This window comes from Thalassophryne amazonica, chromosome 5 (assembly GCF_902500255.1).
Source record: "Thalassophryne amazonica chromosome 5, fThaAma1.1, whole genome shotgun sequence".
Taxonomy (NCBI): Eukaryota; Metazoa; Chordata; class Actinopteri; order Batrachoidiformes; family Batrachoididae; genus Thalassophryne; species Thalassophryne amazonica.
In genome coordinates this window covers 5,747,455-5,768,541 of record NC_047107.1, presented here as the reverse complement: position 1 = coordinate 5,768,541, position 21,087 = coordinate 5,747,455, and the positions used below count along the sequence as shown (strand labels likewise).

The window sequence follows — 21,087 nt, the reverse complement described above, 5'->3', positions numbered from 1 at the left end:
CATTAGTCTGTTTAACAGTAATTTACCAATTAACAAAGAATCTGTCAATTGAAATGAAGGGCCAAATGTGGCCCACAGGCCCTGCATTGGGCAGCCCTGGTTGAGCGAGACAGAGAGCAGGATTTCTGCAGGATTTCTGCTTCTGCTACAGAATCATTTCTGTTGAGTTGCACTGATTTGTGACCATGTGAATCCAAACATACATAACTTGATGATGGAGCATGTTGACAACCCTCTCAGTATTAACATAATGCAGGAGCATATTTCAGAACAGACACACACATTATGGTGCGGACAACAGAACGCTGCATGTATCGAACTGTGACAATGTTACGGTGCGCACACCTGTCTGCTGCACTCACATTACGGTGTGTGCACCTGTCTGCTGTGGTCACATTGCAGTGTGTGCATCTGTCTGCTGCGCTCAAATCAGAATCAGATTTATTGCCAAGTAAATTCACACATACAAGGAACTTGATCTGGTGTTATTGGTGCATAAACAATAAGAAATGAAAAACACTTCAATAAGTCAGATAGATAAAACTATATTCACTGTTCAATAAAAAAAATTAGAATGGAATGGGACCGTGCAAAAACAGGCAATTGGAGTACAGATGTACAGTACCTTCCAGTGCAGGGTTGACCAATCTGTTCTTTATGGTAGTAGGGGAGGGAGGCAGAGTAAGTGGGGGTCTCTGGCATTGTTTGAGTCCAGCTGCAGATGGAAAGAAGCTGTTTTTGTGTCTTGAGGTTTTAGTCCTGATGGACTTCAGCCTCCTACCAGAGGGGAGGGTGACAAAACGTTTGTGTCCTGGGTGGGAGGGAGGGATCAGCCACTGTTTTTCTTGCTGGCCTCAGGGCCCTGGAGGTGTACAGGTCCTGTAGGGATGGCAGACTGCAGTTGATCACCTTCTTTGCTGCGTAGATGATACGCTGCAGTCTGCTCCTGTCCTTAGCAGTAGTAGCAGCGTACCAGATCATGATGGAAGAGGAGATGATGGACTCAATGATGGCAGTGTAGAAGTTCACCATCATTGTTTTTGGCAGGTTGAACTTCCTTAGCTGCCACAGAAAGTACATCCTCTGTTGTGCTCTCTTGATGAGAGAGCTGACATTCAGCTCCCACTTGAGGTCCTGGGTGATGGTGATCACCAGGTAGGAGAAGGACTCCACAATGGTGACTGGGGAGTCACACAAGGTGATGGGGGCAGCCAGGACTGGGTTATTTCTGAAGTCAACAACCATCTCCACTGTTTTAAGGGCATTAAGCTCCACATTGTTCTTTCTGCACCAGGACACCAAGTGATCATCTCACATCTGTAGGCAGACTCATCCTCATTGGAGATGTGTCCAATGAGGGTTGTATAATCTGCAAACTTCAGGAGCTTCACAGACTGGTGACTGGAGGTACAGCTGTTGGTGTACAGGGAGAAGAGTGAAGGAGAAAGAATGCAGCCTCGGGGGGATCCGGTGCTCAAGGACTGTGTGTCACAGACGTGCCCTCCCAGGTTCACATGCTGCCTCCTGTTAGACAGGAAGTCAGTGATCCACCAACACGTGAAGTCAGGCATGACAAACAGAGAGCTTGTCCTGCAGTAGGGCCAGGATGATTGTATTGAAAGCAGAGCTGAAGTCCACAAACAGAATCCTGGTGTAGGTTCATGGGGAGTACAGATGCTGGAGGATGAAGTGGAGTGCCACGTTGACAGTATCATCTACAAACCTGTTGGCTCTGTAGGCACACTGCAGGGAATCCCAGAGTGGGTCAGAGATGGCCTTGAGGTGTGTGAGGACAAGGCGCTCGCAGGTCTTCATCACCACAGAGATCAGGGGAACAGGTCTGTTCTTTGTTTTTTGGAGGGATGGGGATGATGGTGGAGGCTTTGAAGCATGCTGGCACCTGGCGTGTCTCCAGTGAGGTGTTGAAGATGTCTGTGAAAATCAGAAATAGTTGGTTTGCACAGTTCTTTAGTATAGATGGGGAGACAGAGTCAGGTCAGCTGCTTTGCATGGGTCCTGTCTCTTGAAGAGCATGTTGACATCCCTCTCATAAATGGAGAGAGGCATGGTGGGGGAAGAGGTGGGGGTCCTTGCTGTGAGCAGTTGTATGGGGGGGCAGACCCCGTTGGGGTGGGGGGAGGGAGGTGCTGATGGGTTGCAGCTAGTGGTCATGGTGGGGGGGGGGGTGTATTAGGACTGTCCCATTGTCTTTCAAATCTGGAGTAGAACTCATTGAGCTGGGTAGCCAGACAAAGGTCGTTGAAAGAGTGGGAAAGGTTAGGTTTGTAGTTTGTGATCTGTCTGAGCCTCTTCCAGACAGAATGAGAGTCACTGGCTGAGAAGTATTGTTGAAGTTTTCAGCGTACAGCTGTTTAGCTTCCCTAACCACCTTCCCAAACCTTTACTTTAACTCTTTAAACCTTTGTCCCCACTGCTCCTTCTTGTTGGACAGTATGTCTCATGTCCTCAGTCTATTTGATAACTTCATATCTCCTCTGCGGTGACAGACGCCATGATAAATGGACTGCATTTATATAGCACTTTTCCATCTGCATCAGATGCTCAAAGCGCTTTACAATAATGCCTCACATTCACCCTGATGTCAGGGTGCTGCCATAAAAGGCGCTCACTAGACACCAGGAGCAATAGGGGATTAAGGACCTTGTCCAAGTGCCCTTAGTGATTTTCCAGTCAGGCTGGGATTTGAACCGAGGATCTTCTGGTCTCAAGCCCAACACCTTAACCACTAGACCATCACCCCCCCCCATGCATACTGTTGTTGCTTTATCACGCCACACAGACAGAACACAGTTTTGCTTTTACACATAATGTTTCAGATAAACACGAGCAGGTCAAATACAACACTGTTCAACCAATCACATAGCTCTACTGATCCACACGCAGGGCAACGGGCCGCCCATCTGGGTGCGGAGTCAAGATCAGGCGGAAGACGTAGGTAAGCCCCCCCCTTGCAAGCCACCCTCCCACAGTGCTCTACCTTTTATTGAACACTGACCCTGGTTCACAGATCTGGCAACTTGCTTCCGACAGACTGTGTGCTGTGACACTCTGACACTCTTCTAATCTCTACAATGTTGTATTCATTTCTTTTATTTCTGTCTTTTAGTCTTTTAGTTTTTAAGTACATCTACTGTGAATCTTATTTAACTTCTCTCCTGTTGTGAATCTTAGGAGTAGTTAACATTTCGCTAGTGGTTAGCTTGCGTTAGCTCGGTTGGCTTTTGTTCTCCCCCCCGTTTCTTTTATTACTGGTTCCACCAGTCAAATACCAGTCAAATACTTACAAACAACACCTCCATGTTGGAAACCATTCGTAAGATTCAGACGGCTTTCGGTGGCTTTTCAGTCAAGTGAGTATCGGAGAAATTGTTTAACAGCTGGGCATGTTCCAACTTGTCCTGTGAGACTTCCAACACGGAGGTGTTGTTTGTCCCGCGCCATGAGCGGCTGCGTCGCGACGCGCAAATCCGTCCGCACGTCTTTCATTACAAAATCTCCTTTAACAGTGGAATGTGCCGATAAAGTGCTGATCCCGACCTCTTCTGAAACTTCTCTGCTATTCACACGACATCCTGCATCAACAGAGCCTTAAATTTGGAAGTGATCTGCTCGTTCCAGCCTGTCGATGGCTGCTCGGGGTGCGGTGCACCCTCCGCCACCGTGGGCCGTTTTGAATCCAGTTTTAATGGTCCTTAATTTGTGTGATACCGATAGAATCTTCACCAAAAGCCATCTGAATCTTCCAAATGGTTTCCATGTGGCTGTCTGGCAGAGTTTCTGAAAAAATTTTCATGGAACAAAGCGGCAGTCGCTCCGCCATTCCTAAACAATAAAAATCCGACAAGGGGGGTGGACCAGTGCTCACTCAAAGCCTGCCCACAGGCGAATGACACAACCGACAGGCGTGAAAAAACTCACGCATGTGCACGAAGGTTCAAGCTTGTCTGATGCAAGCACACATGATTCAAATCCATATAGTTTTTGAAAAAAATAAAAAGCTCGGATAGTTTTCTCACAGACCTCGTATGCTACTCTGGAACCACCCCTAAATACAAACAGTCCAACTGTCAACCCCACTGAGGTGCTTAGCCTGGGTCTCATTAACATAAGATCACTGTCCTCAAAATCATTGCTAATTAATGATCATTAATGATTGGGTTATGTGAAACCTGGCTTAGACCTACAGCTGTCCTCCCCTTAAATGAAGCCTACCCGCCGGCGTACACATTTAGTCACGTCCCTCATGATGCGAAGCAAGACAGGGGGTGTTACGCTTATTTATAAATCTAGGTTTAGTTTATTAGTTGTTGGGAGTCATAAATATAATTAGTTTGAACATCTGATTCTCCGCTCTGCCCACGTTGCTACATATTGCCAAGGTCAGAAGAATAAAAATCAGCCCTATTACTTTGTCACTGTATATAGGCCCCTTGGCCCATACTCTGAATTCTTAGATGAATTTGGTGAGTTTATCTCTAATTTGTCAACAAGTGCAGATAACATTCTTCTTTCTTTTTTTCTTTCCCCCCTGTCTGCATATATAGTAATGGTAAATGCCACATTTGGCAGAACCATTTATGTACATTAATACACATATATGCAATTTATGGTATGTAGTGCATGAGTGAATGTGGTGTGCGTGTGTGACCCTCATCCACCCTTCCCGATCAGCCTACTCCCACCTACTCAAAGCCAACCGACAACTTCTATCAGGAAGGGCAGACCACCAAAACAAAATGAAGACAGACAAGAACAAAAGACAAGTGGTGAAGGTAATAACTGTGAAGTGATGAGAAGTGAGACATCAAGGAGATGGGGCCCCAACCATACAACTTACCAGGACAAACAACCACACATGAACAAGTAGTGACAGAAAGTCTGTTGTCTAATTAGTGAGCATCCATACCCTAATCTAGGACACCAGAGTCTGATCCCCTTGAGAGCACCCAAAACCGAATTGTGGTGACAGCCAAAAACACACAGCCATCCACACACAGAGATCCAGATCACAACTAAATATCCTATCACTAGTGTGGCCGGTGTGTTGGGCCAAGACAAAAGTACAGAACCTTACCGTATACCGTGGACCACTTCGGCACGTCAGAAGCCATACGGCCGACTGCACGCAATGACAGAAAAGGGTTCAGGATGCAGGGCCCCAGGAGAAACCAGGAGAAAAAGGGCAGCAGAAGGGCACAGGGGGCAGGAAGGGCAGCCACCAGAGCAGCATGACGAACCACCATGGGAATGGCCCGGCAATGCCGGAACACCCCCCCCCACGGAGGCACAAGAAGCAACCCCATACACAAGGGAAGCACAAAGGGCACCAGCATGGGCCCACCAAAGGGGGGGGGGGGCCCCAGAACCACACCACCTGGACCACGGCTCCCAAAGGGAGGAGCGTGCGGTGACAGGGATAGCATTGATTATTGGTGACTTCAACATTCATATAAATAAGCCTTCTGATTCCCTCTGCAAATCATTTATGGAAATTGTGGATGCATTAGGATTTCAGCAATGCATTCAGGACTCTACGAACATGAGTGGAAATACCCTGGATTTGGTTCTCGCACATGGTATTGCTGACACAAATATTGACATCATGCCTCTTGCATCGTGATCTCTGACCACTCACTTATTAGATTTACAGTTTCGCTGCAGTGTTTAGTGGAACAACAACCTTATTTATCACTGCGGTGATGCATTAACTCCTCAACTATGACTGAACTCGAAGCTAGACTGCCGGATATCTTAGCTTCACATTTTGAAAATGCCCAATCAGTAGACAGTCTTGTGAATAGTTTAAACTCAGTGCTCAAAACTACACTCGACATGATTGCGCCACCAATATTTAAACCACACCCTGCCAACTGTCAGATCCCGTTATTTATTTTTTTAGATACACACAGCACATGCTCACCCTCCGATGAGTGCGTTTTGTGTACTAAAAACCAGCTCTCCGTCTCTGGGGTCCGACCTTCGTGTCTCCACGGGTATTACCCGGCAGGGCTGCACAAAGGCTGTTTAAGCTGGTGGCGAGGAGATTCGTCTAGCCGCTCACTGCCTCCATCCGGACGTCCACCCCGCTGACGCTGATCTCGCACCCCGGTCGAATAGCCTCCTCTGGAACCAGGATATGAGCCGGCCATGCCCGTTAACGGCAGCTCTCCTCTATGGATCAGGGCTCTTGGAATGTTGCTAGATTTTGAATTTAATGACTCATACAGCGAGTCCCCAGGATGCGTTAATTTCATTAAAAACCAGACTAACCTTTTAGAGCACTTTTTGATGTTATACACCCGAAAAACTAACTTTTACACCTTAAGAAGAATCAATAAATCCAATGTCCGAGCCTTAACACTTTAACTGCATGCTTGGAAATTTATTGCAGGTTTTGCAAGTGCTGACAACATAATCAAAATCGGTTATATGATGATAATTTCGCAACAGTAATTCAAATATAATCAGAATAATAATTGGCAGAGATTTTTGTTTCTGATTCAATAATGCTGTCTGATCTTACTCTGACTGGACTGGATTAACTTCTTAACAATTTTTCTAGGAGTGAGGGAAGGAGGTTTTTTTGATGTTAAAATCCCCAGTTCGATGAACTTGATTTCCTCTTCATCAGCCATTAGTTGTTAGCTGACCACGATCCTTGTGTGATGTTGTAATCCTTCAGGAAATAAATCCACATAAGAGTTTATTCCTTCTTCAATCAACCAAAAGTTGATCTAATCCATTCTGGTATGATGTGATGTTCCTTGAGAGAGAAAACGTTGAAACTTCCCCACTCAGACTTAAGGCCAGTGATTATTCTCCAATGCTCTGCTACTCCGTGACTGGACGGCCTGAGTGGGAGTTGAAAACTCTCTCAAATAATCTCTTAAATCATGTCTTTAGAATCACATCAATCATATTCAATAATTTCATTACAACTCTCTTTCACATAAAAACAATTCATATGATCATATACAACATTTTCACATGTTATCATATCTTTATTATTTGATCATTTGTTTTTATCATCAGCTCTTCTGGCCTCGCTTGCGACATCACTAACTTCTTTTTTCTCTGCCTCTGCACTAAAAACAACTTCTTTAGTTCCTCTTTCTCTCTAACTGCAATGAAAAACAACTCATATAATCATTCATTTCACTTATTTGTGACATACTTTTTCTAATCAACTCTTACTTTTATTACATTAATAATTCATTTAATCATACTTGTTATGTTGGAATCATTCTTAGATATTACTTTTAACACATTAATACTTCATTTGATCATACTTTGTCATTTTAGAATCATCTTAGACATATTACATCGTCTTCACCACTGAGTTCATTCCATGGGCCTCCCCATCTGTAATGGAAAAGTCCGGTATGACCTCACTTACTCCAGGAAAGTACCAACCACTGTCCAGTTTATTCCAACAACATGTGTATTAATCCAATGGCACGTACTATATTCCAAGATGAAAACAAGCTGAAAGCAAGCTTAAAGTCATCTTTCTTGACACAACACACAGTCACCTTGGTTCAGTGGTTACTTGCGTGACCTCAAGCATAAAGCTGGAGGTCTGGAACAGAAATGGCGTACTTCAAAATTAGAATTATTCTACCTTGCGTGGCGTGAAGCTATCGTAGACTATAAGCATGCACTACTGGCTACAAAGTGGACCTATTAATCTGATTTGATCAAGGTCTTAGGTGCCTCAAGGGCTGGCAACCCTCAAACAATTTGGTGGACACCGGTGGTCAGGGAAGCCGTCCAACTGAAGGAGTCCTTCCGGGAATTGTTATCTGGGAGGACTCCAGAGGCAGTTGCAAATCAAATCAATTTTATTTATATAGCGCCAAATCACAACAAACAGTCGCCCCAAGGCGCTTTATATTGTAAGGCAAAAGCCATACAATAATTACAGAAAAACCCCAACAGTCAAAACAACCCCCTATGAGCAAGCACTTGGCGACAGTGGGAAGGAAAACTCCCTTTTAACAGGAAGAAACCTCCAGCAGAACCAGGCTCAGGGAGGGGCAGTCTTCTGCTGGGACTGGTTGGGGCTGAGGGGAGAGAATCAGGAAAAAGACATGCTGTGGAAGACAGCAGAGATCAATCACCAATGATTAAAAGCAGAGTGGTGCATACAGAGCAAAAAGAGGTGAACAACAAGAAACACTGGGTGCATCATGGGAAACCCCCCAGCAGTCTAAGTCTATAGCAGCATAACTAAGGGATGGTTCAGGGTCACCTGATCCAGCCCTAACTATAAGCTTTTTCAAAAAGGAAAGTTTTAAGCTTAATCTTAAAAGTAGAGAGGGTGTCTGTCTCCCTAATCCAAATTGGGAGCTGGTTCCACAGGAGAGGAGCCTGAAAGTTGAAGGCTCTGCCTCCCATTCTACTCTTACAAACCCTAGGAACTACAAGTAAGCCTGCAGTCTGACAGCGAAGCGCTCTATTGGGGTGATATGGTACTATGAGGTCCCTAAGATAAGATGGGACCTGATTATTCAAAACCTTATAAGTAAGAAGAAGAATTTTAAATTCTATTCTAGAATTAACAGGGAGCCAATGAAGAGAAGCCAATATGGGTGAAATATGCTCTCTCCTTCTAGTCCCCGTCAGTACTCTAGCTGCAGCATTTTGAATTAACTGAAGGCTTTTCAGGGAACTTTTAGGACAACCTGATAATAATACAATAATCCAGCCTAGAAGAAATAAATGCATGAATTAGCTGTTCAGCATCACTCTGAGACAAGACCTTTCTAATTTTAGAGATATTGCGCAAATGCAAAAAAGCAGTCCTACATATTTGCTTAATATGCGCACTGAAGGACATATCCTAATCAAAAATGACTCCAAGATTTCTCACAGTATTACTGGAGGTCAGGGTAATGCCATCCAGAGTAAGGATCTGGTTAGACACCATGTCTCTAAGATTTGTGGGGCCAAGTACAATAACTTCAGTTTTATCTGAATTTAAAAGCAGCAAATTAGAGGTCATCCATGTCTTTATGTCTGAAAGACATTCCTGCAGTTTAACTAATTGGTGTGTGTCCTCTGGCTTCATGGATAGATAAAGCTGGGTATCATCTGCGTAACAATGAAAATTTAAGCAATGCTTTCTAATAATACTGCCTAAGGGAAGCATGTATAAAGTGAATAAAATCGGTCCTAGCACAGAACCTTGTGGAACTCCATAATTAACCTTAGTCCGTGCAGAAGGCTCCCCATTTACATGAACAAATTGTAATCTATTAGATAAATATGATTCAAACCACTGCAGCGCAGTGCCTTTAATACCTACGGCATGCTCTAATCTCTGTAATAAAATTTTATGGTCAACAGTATCAAAAGCTGCACTGAGGTCTAGGTGCAAGGTACCGACAGGCCCGAAGGGCAGCAGCCTCTGCTGTGGGGAGGCAAAGCAGCGGGTATATGGGAGGGGTTCAGAGCAACCATGGAGAAGGACTTTCATTTGGCACCAAGGTGCTTCTGGTGGATCGTGAGGCACCTCAGGAGGGGAAAACGGGGAACCATCCAAGCTGTCTACAGTAAGGATGGGACTCTGTTGACCTCAACTGAGGATGTAATCCGGCGCTGGAAGGAACACTTTGAAGAACTCCTGCATGAGACTGGGGCATCCTCTATATTAGGAGCAGAGCTGGAAGCTGATGGAGGATTTTCATCAATTTCCCTGGTGGAAGTCACTGAGGTAGTCAAACAACTCTGAGATCCGTCCAATGCTGAAGGCCCTGGGTGTGGAGGGATTGTCTTGGATGAGACGTCTCTTCGACATTGCACTGAGGTCTGGGACAGTGCCGAAGGAGTGGCAAACTAGGATGGTGGTCCTCATATTTAAAAAGGGGGACCAGAGAGTGTGTGCCAACTGCAGGGGCATCACATTACTCAGCCTCCCTGGTAAAATCTACTCCAGGGTGCTGGAAAGGAGGGTTCGGCCGATAGTCGAACATCTGATTGATGAGGAACAATGCGGGTTCCATCCTGGTTGTGGAACAACTCACCAGCTCTTTACTCTCACAAGGATCCTGGAGGGTGCCTGGGAGTATGCCCACTCAATCTACATGTGTTTTCTGGATTTGGAGAAGGTGTATGATCGGGTACCCCGGGAGATACTGTGGGAGGTGCTGCGGGATTATGGAGTGAGGGGGTCACTTCTCACGGCCATCCAATCTCTGTACTCGCAAAGCGAGAGCTGTGTTCGGGTGCTCAGCAGTAAGTCGTTTCAGGTGAAGGTTGGCCTGTGCCAGGGCTGTGCCTTGTCACCAGTTCTGTTTGTGATATTCATGGACAGGATATCGAGGCGTAGTCAGGGGGAGGAGGGTTTCCGGTTTGGTGGGCTCAGGGTCTCATCACTGCTTTTTGCAGATGATGTGGTCCTGTTTGCTTTATCGGCCGGTGACCTCCAACACTCACTGCATCGGTTCGCAGCCGAGTGTGAAGCAGCTGGGATGAGGATCAGCACCTCTACATATGAGGCCATGGTTCTCAGCAGGAAACCGATGGATTGCCTACTCTGGATAGGGAATACGGCCTTGCCCCAAGTGAAGGAGTTCGAGTACCTCGGGGTGTTGTTCATGAGTGAGGGGATGATGGAGAGTGAGATTGGCTGGAGAATCGTGCAGCAGGTGCGGTATTGCATTTGCTTTACCGTACTGTTGTGACGAAAAAGGAGTTGAGCCAAAAGGCGAAGCTCTCGATCTACTGGACAGTCTTTATTCCTACTCTCACCTATGGTCATGAGGGTTGGATCATGAACTAGATTTGCGGGTACAAGTGGCCGAAATGGGCTTCCTCAGGAGGGTGGCTGGGGTCTCCCTTAGAGATAGGGTGAGAAGTTCGGTCATCCGTGGGAAGCTCGGAGTAGAGTCGCTGCTCCTTCGCATTGAAAGGACCCAGCTAAGGTGGTTCAGGCATCTGGTAAGGATGCCTCCTGAGCGCCTCCCTAGGGAGGTGTTCCAGGTACGTCCATCTGGAAGGAGACCCTGGGGAAGACCCAGGAGTAGGTGGAGAGATTATATCTCCACACTGGTCTGGGAAGGCCTTGGGATCCCCCAGTCAGAGGTGGTCAGTGTGGCACGGGAAAGGGAAGTCTGGGGTCCCCTTCTGGAGCTGTTGCCCCCATGACCCGAACCCGGAAAAGTGGTTGAAGATGAGTGATGAAAAACTCAAATTACAACACTAATTCCAGTGAAGTTGGGACGTTGTGAAAAATGTAAATTAAAAACAGAATACAATGAGTTGCAAATCCTCTTCAACCTATATTCAATTGAATACACCACAAGGACAAGATATTTAATGTTCAAACTGATAAATTTTATTGTTTTTGTGCAAATATTTGCTCATTTCGAAATAGATGCTTGCAACACATTTAAAAAAAGCTGGGACAGTGGTATGTTTACCACAGTGTTACATCACCTTTCCTTCTAACAACACTCAATAAGCGTTTGGGAACTGAGGACATGAATTGTTGAAGCTTTGTAGGTGGAATTCTTTCCCATTCTTGGTTGATGTACGACTTTAGTTGTTCAACAGTCCGGGGTCTCCATTGTCGTATTTTGTACTTCATAATGCACCACACATTTTCAGTGGACAACAGTTCTGGACTGCAGGCAGGCCAGTCTAGTACCTGTACTCTTTTACTATGAAGCCACGCTGTTGTAACACGTGGAGAATGTGGCTTGGCATTGTCTTTCCAAAATAAGCAGGGATGTCTCTGAAAAAGACGTTGCTTGGATGGCAGCATGTGTTGCTCCAAAACCTGGATGTACCTTTCAGAATTGTTGGTGCCATCACAGATGTGTAAGTTGTCCATGCCTTTGGCACTAACACCCCCCCCATACCATCGCAGATGCTGGCTTTTGAACTTTGCGCTGTAACAATCTGAATGGTCTTTTTTCTCTTTTGTCCGGAGGACACAACATCCATGATTTCCAAAAACAATTTGAAATGTGGACTCATCAGACCACAGCACACTTTTCCACTTTGCGTCTGTCCATTTCAAATGAGCTCGGGCCCAGAGAAGGCGGCGGCGTTTCTGGATGTTGTTGATGTATGGCTTTCACTTTGCATGGTAGAGTTTTAACTTGCACTTGTAGCTGTAGCGACGAACTGTGTTAACTGACAATGGTTTTCCGAAGTGTTCCTGAGTCCACACGGTAAGATCCTTTACACAATGATGTCGGTTTTTAATGCAGTGCTGCCTGAGGGATCGAAGGTCACGGGCATTCAATGTTGGTTTTAGGCCTTGCCGCTTACGTGTAGAAAGCTCTCCAGACTCTTTGAATCTTCTGATTATATTAATGACTGTAGATGCTGGAATCCTTAAATTCCTTGCAATTGAACATTGTGAAACATTGTTCTTAAGCTGTTAGACTATTTTTTCATGCAGTTGTCCACAAAGTGATGATTCTCACCTCATCTTTGCATGTGAATGGCTGAGCCTTTTGGGGATGCTCCTTTTATACCCAATTATGACACTCACGTGTTTCCAATTAGGTGCTCTTTGAGTATTCATCAACTTTCCCAGTCTTTTGTTACCCCGTCCCAACTTTTTTGAAGTGTGTTGCAGGCATCTATTTCAAAATGACCAAATATTTACACAAAAACAATAAAGTTTATCAGTTTGAACATTAAATATCTTGTCTTTGTGGTGTATTCAGTTGAATATAGGTTGAAGAGGATTTGCAAATCATTGTATTCTGTTTTTATTTACATTTTGCACAATGTCCCAACTTCACTGGAATTGGGGTTGTATATGTAGAGGACATGACACTTACAGCAGTTATTTTTCCCAGCAACAAATAAAATCATCCAACTGACCATGGAGGTCCATCTTCACACTGACCTCATACCATAATTATACATTTGAATTGGAGTACAACGGTACAAATTAAGAGTGATTTTATTGATCATTTTTGGTGTGTATTTAAGGTAGTATTTCATACATTTTGTCCACCCTGATGCACGTTTGACATATAGCTGTGTGAAGGCACTTATTTTGTTTTGTTTTAATGCATTTGCACGATGTGTCCCAGCTGCCGAACTCGGTGCCATGATGTGCTTTTGCTAAAAGGTCAAGCTTGCATCAGTAATTTCTTGTTGTCTTTGTTTTTCAGGTGTAAAATATAGCCAACAAAGCCCATGTGACACCCTGAGTTCAGCCAGAGGTAGTGGAGGGGAAAGAGTAGGACCTCTGGTGATCAGCCCCATCCAGCTCGAGCCGAGCCACACACTCCTTGAAAACCACAACCCCAAACTGGTGAGAGTACCTGTCATCATCACTAACAAAAACCCAGGCAGCTGTTCTGATTTTGAACCCAGCTCGTTACAAGAGAGTAGCCGGCCATCATGATTGTGTCCTCTGCTCCAGGTATCTAGCGGTGGTCCTTTGCCCCCGGTAAGCACTCTGACGTCGATGCACAGTCTGTCCGCCTCCCCTGCCTCCTCACAGGGCCTCATCATGGCCTCACTGCCAAGCGTCATGACTCTTGGAGAGTCCTCACTTCTCATTGGTAACCTCACCAACTCTGTTTGCTTCATTTCCAGTCAGTGACAAAACAAAGACAATGACGACTTTGCCTTTTGGTTCACAGGTCTGGCATCAACGCAGCCACAGACCGTACCCGTTATAAACAATGTGGGCAGCGGTTTCACCACCCTCCAGCCAATCTCATTCCAGCAACAGCTTCACACCTCTGCACAGCCGTCAATACCATCACAGCTCCCAAGTCATATGGGTGCTAGTCCATTCATGGCAACTATGGCGCAGCTTCCTTCTCACAGTAAGGCTATACTAAGGAAAGGGTACAGTTTTACAACACTGAATACAGATTCACTCATCTGTTTACCGTTTTAGTGTACAGTAAATCTGATTCGCCCCAGTACCCTTCATCTGGTGTGCTGTCTCAGGCCATGGTCATCACTGACAGCAACAGCCTGGGGACCCTGACCAGCCTCTCTGCTGTCAGACAGGTACTGTAGTTTTAAAGGGTTTGGTAGTCTGTAGGGGTACCTAGTACCAAAGATGTAGTACTGGCCCTAGGTCTTATATACTACATCCTTGGAATGATGTTGTGTTGTTGAGTAACTTTAGACATTCAGAACTGATTTACTAAAAGTGTGTGTGTGTGTGTGTGTGTGTGTGAAAAAAACGTGCACACACGCCATTGCACTTGCAAATACACTGACATGCTGAGTTAGTAACAGTGCCCACCAAGGAACGCAACTGTCAATTGTGCAGAGTAGTGCATATTTATTTAGTGAGTTTGCATTCACGCATATATGCAATTTCAAGTGTGCCCACCTGAGTGCACAAAATTCTGGGAAGTAACATACATATAGGTGATGAATGCACACGACAAAAGGAAATTAAGCAGGTGCAGATAGTGTCTGTATTTTGCCCATTTGAAACCTTGGCATTAATTGACTGTACTCGACAGACTGTTGTTGCGGCACAGATTTAGAAAATAAAATCATTCATTGTAAACAATTGCATATGCTATGTACTTCGAGAATAAATGTCTCCATGCGTTACAGTGAACCACTCACAGACACTCATATCAGAGTCTGTGTGGAACATCACAGCTGTGCACACAGGATGTAACATTTAATTAATGTTCTGTCCATGGTATTTTAGCAAACTGGTGAATACTTATGCTGCATTCAGCCAGTGGAACGGACAGAGAACTGTGAGAATGCAGCATAATCATTCACGTTTACTAAAATGCCATGGACAGAACATCAGTCATTAATGTCACAAATGTCATTAATTAAATTTCTGACCATCAACCTGTGATGGGAACTCATAGGTTGACAAATCAATAATGACCACAAAGAACTGGACTGGAAAGGCTTGACATGGCTTCCATGAAACATGGGATGACTGCACATGGCCTTAGGAAGGCAGAGACGGACAGAGACTGTGTTAATAATTTTAGAAACGGGAAAAGGGCCAACGAACCTGGGAGAAAGCTTCCTGGGAACACCACGTAGAGGCAGGTTGCAAGTGGATAGCCAAACCTTCCGAGGATCTCTTACGGTCAGAAACAGTCTTGTATAGTGCCAAGGAATGGCATAAGGCCTGTCTGGCCCACTCACAGGTTCGCTGGCAGCAGAGGATAAGGCTGAAGGCAGATGGTACAGGGGACAGTAAGTCTGTGGAGGAAAACAGATAACGTTGATGACCATACACAACATGGAAAGGGGAGAAACCAAAGGAAGATGATGACAGACTATTGTGGGTAAGTTCAATCAAGGATAACGGTGAAGACCAGGTGGAGGGATTCTGAGACCCATTTCTAACTCCTGATTAAGTCTCTCAGTCTTGAGGATGGTACCTGGATGTCAGACTGGAGGTGGCACAGAGTAAGCTGTAGAACTCCCTCCAGAAGCCGGAGATGAATTGGACTCCTCGATCAGAAACAATGTCCTGTGGAAACCTGTGAAGACGAAACACGAGTCAGCATAATCTCAGCCATTTCCTTGACCGAGGGAAGCATAAGTGGAGGTATAAAATAGCACATTTTAGATAGTCTGTCCACAACTGTCAAAACAACAGTGGTACCCTTGGAAGGTGGGAGTCCAGTAACAAAATCTCAATCCAAGGCTGTCTGGGGATTGGCAGAGGATACAGGGAGCCAGCAGGATATCAGGCTGAATGGTCTGGAACGGCAGGACACAAATGCATGACTCAAGCAAACAGCTCTGGTTTTTAGATGGTTTTACTGTAGAAGACATCGGAGGTCGGTACATGAGAAGGCAGTCCAGGAAAAGCAGCAGTACAAGAAACATCAGGCAAACAGGCGTGGTCAAAGCAACAGGCTGGAGGTCAGGTACACACAAAGAGGCAGACAGAACTATGGAACGCAAGAACAGAGCTGGATTGAAGGCACAAGGCATGACAAACTGGCGAGAGACAAACACACCCAGTGAGCTAAAATAACTGCAGGTGGTAATCAGCAAATCAGGGACAGGTGTGCATGGAAAGCACCAGAACAGGGTGTGGCCAGAGAAATAGAGAAAGACCCAGCAAGAGAAGAAGCCAACCAAACCCAATGAAACGCAAAAAATAACTAACAGCACAAAAGAACAAACAACCCAGAACACCAAGCAAAACTCAAACCGTGACACAGGAGAGCGAGTTGAAGACTTATGCATGGCACAGACATGACAAACATTAGCAAATTTGGTGACATCTTTTACAAGCAGTGGCCACCAAAATCTCTGCCAAACCACAAACACAGTTTCCTTTATTCCCAGATGGCAAGAAAAATGACTTGCCACTCAATCACCTCCCCCCAACCCGTGACTCTACTTCCCACAAGATGGCTGAAACAAAACAGGAGGGAGGGAGGAAGTATTGTTCCGTGGGTCGGACAGTGTGTCAGGATTATCACATTGTTGTGACAGGGTGTCAGGTTTGCTGTTCTTAGTACCAGGTCGGTATGACAACACAAAATCAAACTGGCTGAAAAAGATGGCCCACTGAGCCTGCCGGGCATTAAGGTGCTTCGTGATGTGGTGATAAGGCAGATTTCTGTGGTCAGTGTAAATGAGACATGGCATCTGCGCCCCCTCAAGCCAGTGCCACCACTCCTCCAAGGCCATCTTAACTGCCACCAGTTTGCGGTTGCCAATGCTGTAGTCGCGCTTGGCTGCAGACAATTTCCTAGACAAAAAGCACACAGATGTAACCTCCTGTCCATGGGGCTCATCTGAGGACAGAATAGCACCCACACCCAGATCAGAAGCATCGACCTCAACCATAAACTGATGAGCAGGGTCAGGGAGGAGCAGCACAGTGACCACAGTGAAGCATTGCTTTAGGACCCAGAATGCCTCATCACACCCTGGTGTCCAGGAGAACGACTGAAGGAAAGTGGTCATGCTGTGTAGCGGAGCTGCGATAGCACTGAAATTTCCTATGAATTTGCGATAGAAATTAGCAAACCCCAGTAATCTCGGTACCTACTTACGATTACAATCAGGTACTGCCGCCACCTTATCCGGGTCCATCCGAATCACCCCTTCAGCTATTACAAACTCCAGAAAAGATACAGTGGATCTGTGAAACTCACATTTTTCAGCTTTAACATACAAGTCATTTTGCAGCAAGGTTTGCAATGCAGAGCGAGCGTCTCGGGTGTGCAATTCCAGATCTGGAGAAAAAATGAGAATGTCATCCTAATAGACAAAAACATACTCATTAAGGTATTCACACAGAACATCACTGACCATATTCTGGAAAACTGCGGGAGCATTGGTGAGCCCAAATGGCATCACCAAATATTTGTAATGGCCCGTAGGCATATTGAACACTGTTTTTCACTCATCACCCTGCTTGATTCTGACTAATATGCATTGCGGAGTCCAGCATCGTAAATACTTTGGCGCCCTCCAACAATTTGAAGGCGGATGAAATAAGAAGCAGGGGATAACGGTTTTTGACAGTTATATCATTTAAGCCGCAATAATCAATATAGGGACGGAGCGATTTGTCCTTTTTCTCAACGAAGAAAAACCCTGTCCCTGCAGCCGATGACGAGAGACAAATTAAGCCCGCAGTGAGCAACTGAGCTGACAGAGAATACAGTTTTCCCTGGGGCGGGCGCAGTCATATTCGTGGTGTGGCGGCAAAGATTTAGCCTTCGACTTGCTAAATGCCTGAGCTAAGTCTTGATAACAAGACGTGATGCCCTCGAGATCCGGAATCGTGCCAGGCGATAATGAATTGGTCTTAACTCAACAGTTCCTAGTACAAGAAGGTCCCCAAGAGATGATCTACCCTTTTGCCCAGTTAAAGTTTGGGCCATGTTGTTGTAGCCAGGGGTGCCCCAAAATTACCAGCTGAGTCATTTTATCAAACACGAAAAAACTGATTGATTCTGTATGGTTCTCTATGATCACACGAACCAACTGAGTGAGGTGAGTTGTTTGTCCCAATTTGTGACCATCTACCGCGTTCACCACCAGAGGGCATGAGAGGTGAAATAATGTAAGGCAAAGGGACCTGGCGAGAGAAGAGAACATTAAATTGGCATCTGAACCAGAATCAATAAATGCTGGAACCGAAACAGAAGAAAAATCGGGCACTAATTTAGCGGGAATTACATTTTGAGATGCAGAGGAAGAAATGGAATTTAGACTGACCCGCAAAGTGGTTCTGGATTTCGCAGAGGCACCCCTGACTGAACAACTGGAGATCACGTGACCAAACAGTAAAAACATAGTCTGTCCTCCTGAAGGCGGTGCCGCTCTTCCTGGGAAAGATGAGTACAGCCCAGCTGCATGGGTTTCTCAGTGCCGCTGTGAGACGAGACGACCTCAGGGTGATGGGTCGCTGACAGCTGTAGCGATGGTGTGGATGAATGCTGCGGGAGGAAGTGAGCTTCTCGGCGGGGTCAGTCAGACAGATGACGTTCCAGATTGCCAGCACAATGAGCTCATCAGGGTCCCCTGGAAGGTCAATGGCGAACAGCTGGTCCTGGATGTTGCTTGCCAGTCCCTGGAAGAACACATCTAGGACAGCAGTCAAATTCCATTCACTTTTGGCGGCCAGAATGTGGAAGTCGATGGTGTAGTCGGCAACAGGACAACTGCCCTGCTGCAGCCTCAGGAGTGAGCCCGCTGCCTCGCGCCCGGGGACGTGTGCTGAAACACCTGCTGGAGAGCCGTTGTGAAGGCTTGGAGAGAGTAGCAGGAGAAGGACTGACAGCTCCACTCTGCTGTAGCCCATGCCGCAGCCCAGCCGGACAGGTGAGTGAACATGAATGCTATCTTCACCTTTTCAGATGGAAACATTGATGAAATTAGTTCATAATGTAACTCACACTGCGTGATGAACGGTTTCTCCAGAGAAACATTCTGGGCGGGAAAGTTGATTACAGAAGACAGGTTTCAGTATGGAAGCCAGTGAGGTGGGAGGCAGAACCGAAGGTGAAGAACTGGTGATATTGATAGCCAAGACCGGGCTAGCCTGAGGGTCGAACTTCGACAGCAGTTTTTCGATCTGGGTGCTCACAGAAGACATGAAGGTGTCTTGACACTTAGCTAGCTCGTTAAAGCTGGTGATAAGGGTGGCGAGACGGTCTTCCTGTTGGGCTAATTGCCGACTACAGCGGCATACCGCCAGCTGAAAAGGACTAGAGTCCACTTTGTCCACTGTGCGCCAGATTGATCTGTCAGGCATGGTGGTCAGAAATGGCTGGACACAAATGAAGGACTCAGACAAGCAGCTCTAAAAACAGTTTACCGAAACAGCAAATGGGGTCCAGTACACAAAAAGGCAGTCCAACAAGAGCAAAAGTACAACTAAAATCAGGCTTAGGCGTGGTCGAGTAAACAGGCAGGTCATATGCACGAGGAAGCTAGCAGGAGGAAGAAATACAACTCCAATTCCAGTAAAGTTGGGACGTTGTGTAAAATGTAAATAAAAACAGAATATAATGATTTGCAAATCCTTTTCAACCTATATTCAATTGAATACACAAAAAAGACAAGATATTTAATGTTCAAACTGATAAACTTTGTTTTTGTGCAAATATTTGCTCATTTTGAAATGGATGCCTACAACATGTTTCAAAAAAGCTGGGACAGTGGTATGTTTACCACTGTGTTACATCACCTTTCCTTCAGACAACACTCAATAAGCGTTTGGGAACTGAGGACACTAATTGTTGAAGCTTTGTAGGTGGAATTCTTTCCCATTCTTGCTTGATATACGACTTCAGTTGTTCAACAGTCCGGGGACTCCGTTGTCGTATTTTGCTCTTCATAATGCGCCACACATTTTCAGTGGGCGACAGGTCTGGACTGCAGGCAGGCCAGTCTAGTACCCACACTCTTTTACTATGAAGCCACGCTGTTGTAACACGTGCAGAATGTGGTCTTGACATTGTCTTGCTGAAATAAGCAGGGACGTCCCTGAAAAAGACATTGTTTGGATGGCAGCATGTGTTGCTCCAAAGCCTGGATGTATCTTTCAGCATTGATGGTGCCATCACAGATATGTAGTTGCCCATGTCATGGGCACTAACACACCCCCATACCATCAGAGATGCTGGTTTTTGAACTTTGCACTGGTAACAAGCTGGATGGTCTTTTTCCTCTTTTGTCAGAAGGACACGATGTCCATGATTTCCAGTGGTGGGCACAGTTCCGATAATCCGATAACAGATAATTATGGAAGATAATGTTTTCATTATCGGATTATATTTTTAGATAACTTTAAAAACCATTATCAGACAAATTATCTTCCGACAAATTTTCGTCCAATAATTTTTAGACCGTTAACGTAGTAAACAGCTACAAACTTTTTTAAAATTTAAAATCAGTAGAGCACCTACCTGTTAAAAGTTTCATAGCAGATGTATAGTTCTACCCTCTGCAAACAGAAGAGAGCTGCTTCTAGGAGAAACTGCTCTATCCTCTGCAGGCAAAGGAGAACTGGTCACAAAAAAAAAAAATTCATTTCTTTTAACACCATACTGATACGCTGGCAATATCACCCAAATCATCCAGAGGCATACATTTTTAACTTGTGGTTCAAATTTTTACCAAACTAATTTCGGACAAGTTATTTAAAATTACCGTCACGTCTGAAGTTTTATAAAGTGAAAATATCATATATATGTTTTAGTTTTAAAGTAATGCGCTAATTTTTAATGTTTTAGTGAGCATGTGCTGTGCCCAGCAGTGCATTATGGGTAGGATAGGGTAATCTCAGTACGTTCACGACCGGACAAATGCATTTCAGACACTCTGTTCAGGCTCCACGGACAACAGCTTTAAACTCTAGTGCCTAAAACTCTCGTGAATATATTCTCTGGGTTTATAGATGTTATTGTGTTTGCATTTGTTAAATTCCACGCATGTAGCAGACACGGATGATCTGGAATTTTGTTTTGGCAAGTTTTCACAGTCTCTACTGCCATCTACTGGCCAGTAGTGTTCATGGCAGTATTCGTCCTGAAGCTGGGCAGACACTGTATGATATTTTTAATCACTGTACTCGGTTTCAGTTCAAACTGTACCACAGAACCGCAC

At 45.2% G+C, this 21,087-nt stretch overlaps 1 protein-coding gene and 1 long non-coding RNA gene across 2 annotated transcripts in view; one reads left to right on the top strand and one right to left on the bottom strand.

The window, feature by feature from the left end:
* hnf1a (HNF1 homeobox a) overlaps positions 1-21,087 on the top strand; it is a 65,185-nt gene that overhangs the window by 22,305 nt on the left and 21,793 nt on the right. Inside the window, exons 5-8 of the mRNA XM_034169682.1 lie at positions 13,161-13,303; positions 13,415-13,556; positions 13,638-13,826; positions 13,901-14,016. Coding sequence (XP_034025573.1) covers positions 13,161-13,303; positions 13,415-13,556; positions 13,638-13,826; positions 13,901-14,016 — 590 coding nt within the window. The remainder of the gene's footprint in view (positions 1-13,160; positions 13,304-13,414; positions 13,557-13,637; positions 13,827-13,900; positions 14,017-21,087) is intronic.
* Positions 14,902-15,699, bottom strand: LOC117510068. Its single transcript, XR_004560607.1, has 3 exons — positions 15,608-15,699; positions 15,381-15,482; positions 14,902-15,198 (listed from the first exon to the last, which is right to left on the bottom strand). It is a non-coding gene; the product is annotated as an uncharacterized LOC117510068 (long non-coding RNA).